The sequence below is a fragment of the Coenobita brevimanus genome, chromosome 91, assembly GCF_032717465.1.
Source record: "Coenobita brevimanus isolate Jiangsu-jjx chromosome 91, ASM3271746v2, whole genome shotgun sequence".
NCBI classification, from domain to species: domain Eukaryota; kingdom Metazoa; phylum Arthropoda; class Malacostraca; order Decapoda; family Coenobitidae; genus Coenobita; species Coenobita brevimanus.
Window position 1 is genome coordinate 8,970,532 of NC_137044.1, and position 8,090 is coordinate 8,978,621.

Consider the following 8,090-nt stretch of genomic DNA (forward strand, 5'->3'; position numbering starts at 1 on the left):
GACTCTTGATTATAATTGTTAACTTCGCAGATTTCACATTTTCTCTCCCATACAAATCTGTTATGTTTATTGTAGGCCTATTTAAGTAATTTTCATGTGTGTTATAAACAAATTCAATTATGTCGGTAATAGAAATACATTTATTATTAACTTGCAAGAGAATATTAATGTTTAATTCAAAATAAATTGTTAAAGAAGAACGGCTGCAAGTTTCCTATGCTACTGCTTTTTAGAGAGGCTTTCTAACCTGACAAAGATCCACAATCCCTTTCAGCTTAGCTGCTGACAAAGTAGAGTGAAGCTGGATTTAAGTAGTAAGGATTTTTCGTTGCTGCTCACCGAATTACATGCAACCACGACTTAATATTCAAGTTAAGGGAATGGGTAAGTTCCATCAGGTAAAATAAACCGTACATAAGGTAGGATTACCTGTTTTCAGTGGGAGTTGCAGACAGGTTCTGGCGTGGCCAGTGGAGCCCCCTGTTTAAGAGGATGTGACTCTAGAGGTTGCAGTGACGGGTAAGCTGGTTTGGACGGCTGGGAAGGCATGGGGACATAGGACAGTTGTGACGAGTTTGAGGGCTTGAAGGACAACGATGGGTATGATCCCTGGGAGGCTTTGGATGACTGTGGTAGGTATGGTGTTCCTGGCTGGTGCACACAGGACGGCAGGTCGCTGTGGCGTGGATCACCCAACAGGGCGCATAGCTGTACAAACACACAAAGACAGTTTGGATAGTGTACCGTAAATCTACTGTTTTAAATGTGCAAAGTCACAGATCATATAGTGTACAGTTACTATATCAACTATACACACACACAAACACAACTAATACAATGTACATATACCATTTCAACTGTATACACAAAAAAGCATTTAATGTAGTGTACATTTACTGTTTGAAACGTAAGCACAGAAGCGCAGTTAATACATTGTACATCTACGATTTCAGATGTACAAACGGATGGAATTACTACAGTATACACCTAGCATTTCCCGAATAAGAGACGCAAGATTTTTCGAAAAATCAAATCACCTCCACCTACAGAATGGCCCTTCAGGTCAATATCTCAAAATATACAACTCCAGGAAACTCATCTTTTGTATCCAAGACATAAGTCTTCAGCCGAGGATGCACTCTTAAATAATCAGAAGCATCAGTAATAACAAGATCAGACCAAACAAACACAAAAATACAAAAACTCCTTCACACAACCCACCTTCCGATGTCTCTCGAGCAATCTAAGGAAATCGAAGTCATGGTCATCACTACCAAATGGATTGAGAAGCGCCTCGGCCACCTTCATCCAGCCGAGGTAGAAGAAGAGCTGGAGGATGCCGAAGAAGGGAACGTAGAGGTCGATGTTGTGGTCGCGGTAATTTTTAGTCGGATCCAGGAACTGTTCACCCAGCACAGAGAACATAAAGTAGGAGTACACGGCAATGCTCACAACCTGAAACATAAATACCCTACCATTAACTTCTTTCTGGACGATGATTATCTTATTTGATTCCTCCACTATAATGACGTGCATTTTTTAATGTTTAATTCTTCCAAAGTGATGACGTCTATTTGAATATAACTCCTTCAGGCTGCTTGGTACAACACAACACAATACAGTAAATAAGCTTAGCTTATAATTATTTTCTAAAACGAATTTTGCATATACCATTTACGAATTTGTTGCCTCAGCTTATACCACACCATGTACAGTACCACACGCACTCCACAGTCCTGATCATAGTTCTCTCTCTCTCTCTCTCTCTCTCTCAGGTATAATGAGAGTTTTAAATTCTGCAACTTTACATCATATCTTTCACCATTTCGTATATCACATGTATTGATGCCTAAGCAAAGACTATGAAGGGCATTGTTCCACCACACTGACTCTGAACTATTAGAGACTATATGAAAAATACAGATACTGAGACGGAATTAAGCATCTATATATACCTGACATACGCGACATACCTGGGCATACACGAGCGGGATATTGTTTGAGTCGTAGCCCATAAGACTGCCACACTTGCCCCTGACGAGGAGTATTTCCCTGACCATCTCCCTGTACCCGTGCCCCGTGGTCACGTACCCCTGCTCCCGTGCCTTCTCCACCAACCTGCACGCCCACAGCACAGGCACGTACGTCACCTGCTGCTTCGTGTTCTTCAGGCGAGTCAGGATTTCGTGCTCCTCCTCCGTTAGGTATTCTGAGTGCAAGTGAAAGGCAATTAATATTTTAGCAATGTATATTTGAAATTCTCACAAGAAATTTATTTATACTCTCTCTGTCTCTTGTTGCTTCTATTTGTCAGTCTGTCTGTCTCTCTGTCTGTCCCTTTTAGTCTATCTGTCTCTGTCTGAATGTCTGTCTGTTTTTTGTCTGTTTGTCTGTCTGTCTGTCCGTCTCTGTCTACCTACCTGTCTGTCTATCTATCTGCCTGTCTGTCTGTCCGTCTGTCTGTGTTTGACTCTCTCTCTCTCTCTCTCTCTCTCTCTCTCTCTCTCCTAACCTATCTTGAAGTATTGTTACCTGTCTTTAAGTATTGTAAGTTTAGCTCATACTCAGTGAAATCATCTTAACTAATTGTAAATGGTCGCCTAGGTGTGTGTGTGTGTGTGTGTGTGTGTGTGTGTGTGTGTGTGTGAGAGAGAGAGAGAGAGAGAGAGAGAGAAAGAGAGAGAGAAGTGAGACTTTTTGGAAGCTTTAGGGCTAAGGCGTTGCCTCTGGGTAGAGGACTTTTGGACTGAAGCGTGTAGCATTTTATGACCGGAGGCCCTTCCTAATGTCTACCAATGACCCTTGGGTGGATTCAATCCACCGACCTTTCGGTCAGAGCGGCGCACTCTAACCATTTCTAACCCACTGAGCCACGGCTGCTACAAGCTTTATAGATATCTTAAATCCCCCTAATCTCTTAATCAACTCTCTCTCTCTCTCTCTTACCTTCCTCTACCAGGTCGCGCAGTGACTTCATCTGCTTCTTCACCACGGGAGATATGTCGGTGAAGGTCATGGCGATCGTCGCGTTGATGTAGCGCATGATTGTCGACCTAATCGCCCGTCCGGTCTCACTCTGCTCTGAGGAAGGGATTTTTTTAGTGCTCTTTATCTATATGTCTATCTATTTGTCTATCTGTCAGAGTATCTATCTATCTATCTGCCTATCTGTCAGTCTGTCTATCTATTCATCTATCCCTCAGTCTATATATCTGTTTATCTATCTACTGTATCCATCTATCTACTTTATTAGCAACATCATCTAGAATATTATGAGGGAACACAGCTTACTTTATCTGCACAGAGCTAACCCGACACCCACATCAGTATATGCAGAACCCATTTAAAAACCCAGACAAATAGTTATCCTCAGCAAGTTGACGTAAAGCATCCACATCAACACATGCATCCAGATATAGATAACTGATTCATTCTTCCATCACCAATCATGCAGCTCACCGCCTTGTTCTCAGCTGCCTAATCAGAGCAAGGTCCCTGCCCACAAACAACTCAGAATCATGATTATCAGTGTCAGAGTGGAAATATGTAAAATACACTGCGGGCACAATCAATCACTTCGCTTATACTGATAATCACAAAGTAGAGAACTCTATAGACTACAAATGTACACAGTGCAAAAGTTCCCCACACCACGTAATACAGTGTCACACATTGTCCGGCTTTCACACACCTGAGATAACAATTAACAATCGATATTATCAACTATATCAGCTGTGATGAAGGTATGGTCCGCCCCTACCGAATCCCTTGGTTATCTTCGAACAGCAGGTCTGGTTCATTCAGAATGGATCGTGACATTATCCAACAATATCAGCAAAAACAACAACTTTAACATCAACAACATCATCAATATCATCATCATCAACACCACCACCACCACCACCACCAAAAACAACAACAACAACAACAACAACAACTAGGTTTTACTAAATGTGATCTCTGACAGCTAGATCATTTCATAAACACTGGTGTCATCTTATCTGCTGTCACTAACTCACGACTGAGTGGATCAGGACTGTGAGGGTTACCAGGTCATGGGTTTGTGCGGTAGTGAGGACGATCATGGGAATCAAATAGGAAATGAAACAAGAAGATGAGGATGAAAGCAGAAAAGAAAAAGGGAAATTAAAGGGAAAGGAAAGGGTGATGGAGGATGGGAGTGAAAGTGAAGGGAAAAGTAGCTTACAAGAGAAAGCAAACAACAACATACCTGATTGTCATTTCGAGGGAGTTTTTAGCAGACAGAATGAAAAAAGATGAAAAGAGGAAGGCATATAAGAAGGGAAAATGCGAAAGAAGAGAGACCAGAGGGTTATGACTAGGAAACTGGGGAAAAAAATGGAGGATATGACAAGGAAATTGGAGGAGAAAAAATAGGAAGAAGAGAGAGAGAATCCGGGCATAAGTTTACCAGATCTGGGATGTGAGTGGAGACGAGGCAGGCGAGGTTGTCAGGCCATGGGAAGCACTGGTAAATATCCCACCAACGGCTCACCACCAGAGACACGTAGAAACCCAGCACGAAGGACACAGGGATCAGGTTGCGGAAGCGGGCGCAGTGGATCACCAGCATCTCAAAGGATCTGTGGGAAGATGGAATTGTGAGCTTGAAGGCTGATTCAACCTGAAGTTGAAAGAAATGGGTTGATTATAAGAGAATCACTAGTCGAATCTTCAACTCATCATTATCATCGTACATCTTACCAGAAACACGAATAAGGAAACACAAATGTATGACAAAATAATCAAAGCCCAGTAAGTTTGTCTATTCTTCATCTGTTACAGCGAATACATACAATAAACTACAGAAACATGCTTAACTTTGTAACTGTATGGCAAAACTTCTGGACGTACGTACTAACGTATCACCTGTTATGTGAAATCTTTCGCACAGTAACTGAAATAACACTGAGAATTTATTTCAGGGCCAAGATGAACACAGTATTTTGCGAAAATCTTTTCTCCCATAACCGAGATTTAGTTATATTAGTTTTTAGGAGTTAGGTCTGCGTCACCATGCATACTAAGGCTGGTGGGTCTCTTTAGCCGTGGTTGGCCGTTCGTTTCGAGAGAAGGGAAGCCACGATTCCAAAATCTGCTGCCTTATAGGCTTGTATTTTCGTATATGCTAAAACTGTGGTAGGCGTCCAGAAGGGTAAGCAGCCACTAAAACCTGTTTCAAGTAACGTTACTTGAGGATGGTATGAGCCGTCTTGTGACAAAGGCTTGTACGTGGACAAGGACTTTAAAATATATGTACCGGTAAATATGAAATATACCATCATGTAGATGAAACATTTCTTTTAAAGAAAGGGCCTCGTAACCACCTCACCACTTCGGGTCTACTGTAAATGATGTGAGCACTGCTTCCTCCATTGCAGTGGATCTGGAGTTGGAATTTGAAAGGAAACATCACTATATTTGGTGGACCATAACTTTTAGATCCACAGTGGCAAAGTGGCTACAAAGGCATCCTTCTTAGAGGTGTTTAATCGATCTGACCGTATATTGCGTTTTGTCATTCTGCGTTTATTTATGTATATATGTATGTATGTATAAAAATACTGTTAATCCTTCTACACTGTGTTAAGCTGGACCTACGTGCGTCCTTCCTTGTCAAGTGCGAAGCGGTAGACAAAGGAGATGGTGAAGTAGAGCACCAGGTAAATGAGCATGTCTGGCCACACCACTTTGTACACGCTGCCACGCCATCTGAAACATAAGATATGTTTATTATTTTGTTTAGGGAAAGAGTACCACACACTCCACTGCCCTCATTAATAGATTATTTTTCTCCTACCTCCAGTCAATAATATTCAGCTAAGGGGAGACCTCTTGTAGTGTACGAGTCATGATGGCAGTATCTATCCTCAACTACTATTGAAAACCTTCCCTAAACAGAGCAGACAAGCCTAATGGTGACAACACTAAAATAAATAATATGTCATCGTAGTGAATGGGTTAATGGTTCCCAGTACCCACTCCACCTTTTATACTCTATAGTACTATTCGCATCTGGCAACAGCGACACCAAATACGTAGTCTGGATGGAATAGTTACTCTCCCTCATGTTGGAACTGAACCTGTTGGTCAGGGAAAGGTCACGGCACACTCCACTTCCCCCATCACCCCACAATACACTCTCCACCTCTTAAATGTTCCTCCCTCGACACTGCGCACCCACAACATTAATATATTAATCTGGATGGAAGAAAGTTACACCTGCACATAGATATTGTGTTTATTTTAGTTCTGCCATCTTTACTTGTCCCAGATTTCCTTCCTTTTGCGGTTCAGTTTACGTAATGTCAGAATAAATAATGCTATGGCTCTACATTCTCTCGATAGCACTTCCCCTTGACTAGCTTCGTAATCTAGTGTTAATCTCTTGTTACACCTGAGCATTGATGATGGAAAGATGGCAATTTTCAGGTCAAGTTAAAATGAAAATATAACTAGTGAAAGCGTTACACTTCACTTCCTTCATTATCACTTAACATTTCTTCTCCTTCTACATCCTACTCTGTCATCAGCACCACCAACACAAAATATATTACTCTGGTAGCTGTACATCACACTACACTTGTCACATCATGCTGCATTCATCAAATACTAGCATTCACCACATACTAACACTTATCATATACTAGCACATACCATACGAGTACATTGTTTCTCATCACATACAAACACTCACCACATGGTAACACTTCCCATGTACTTGCCTCATTCTAACACTTAACCAATACCACCACAACACTCACCACATACTGTCAACAACACTCGTCCCATACCAACACTCACCACTCTGTTAGAATAGAGCACTGATCTTTTTAGAATCGTCAGGAAGGCAAGGAATCCACTGCCACTAGCAACTTTGTGTGTGTATTGGACTACCATGATTGGAGAGGGAGAGCAGCGACCCCCTCCATACACAGTGTAGAGTCTCCCAAGTCACAGTCAAGAGGGGCAGAGCAACATTTGGATTTATGATTTTTTTTTTTTTTATTTATCGGTCACTTTACTTTATCACAAACTCTACTTCTAGTGAGAGTTAGAGTTTGGAAAATAAATTGGGGGAGCAGGTGGTATCTGAATAACGGATGTTCATGAATTGTGGATTTTTTTTTTCTTTCTTTACACTGCTTCCAGTAAGTAAAACTACCTTACGTTATCATTAGTTTGGAACATGAACTGGGGCAAGGCAGTATTCTGGATACAGATATTTTAAAATAAGCCACTTTTTTCCACACTCTTTGCATCTAATAAGTGTATCCAACTTTGTTTATTAGGCTTGAGCTTTAGAATGTATTAGTTTAGAGCGCAACTGGTAAGTAAAGCATCCGAAATGTTGACAGACTTTAAAAAAAAATGTATTAGTGTTTATGTAATGCACTGGTTATTAAAGCAGGTAGTCAACTGTTGTTAAGGCCCAGTCATCGCCTAGAACACCACCCGCAACAGTCCATTTTATATCCAAGTCCTTAACTGTACTGCTGGTGGACAGGGACAAGCGGGAGACAGACTGAACCAGCACTCTGTCTAGCCCCGGAATCGAAGGAGGATGCATCCAGTTGCAGGTAGTATGTGTGCTAAGCAGTGCACCACCGGCTCCCTCGTAGAATGGATAACTGACATTTGTATTCAACAAAGTCCACTGAATTAACACACACCAGTCACCCGGTTTGGGAAAATGTACTGAATTAACACACACACACACACACACACACACACACACACACACACACACACACACACACACAATCATCGGCGCACCCAACCAGCCAGCCGCACTGCACACACACAAATCCGGTTCCCCTTTATATCGCGTCTGTTTCAGCCAGTCACGTTAGCAAACATTATCTCTCAGCCTATCGAGTCACTGACGCCTGGAGCGGGAGGACAAAATTACCCCCTAAAGCGGCCCGGATTCACACTCTTACAATCAATTCCGTGTTTAACTAATATTAACCCTTTAACTATAATGTCGTCTTATTTTGATATAGTCTTGGTACTTCCAGATGAATATATTAAACTTTGGACATTATCTAACCCCTCCAGTTCGAGAT

At 41.7% G+C, this 8,090-nt stretch overlaps 1 protein-coding gene across 1 annotated transcript; it reads right to left on the reverse strand.

Annotated features, from left to right (window-relative positions):
- Positions 1-435: 435 nt before the first annotated feature.
- Positions 436-6,921, reverse strand: LOC145411860 (bestrophin-2-like). Its single transcript, XM_080281819.1, has 7 exons — positions 6,845-6,921; positions 5,623-5,733; positions 4,433-4,604; positions 2,947-3,076; positions 1,974-2,209; positions 1,222-1,455; positions 436-708 (listed from the first exon to the last, which is right to left on the reverse strand). Exons 1-7 carry the CDS (start codon positions 6,919-6,921, stop codon positions 436-438), a joined length of 1,233 nt encoding a protein of 410 aa, XP_080137945.1.
- Between the last annotated feature and the right edge of the window lie 1,169 nt (positions 6,922-8,090).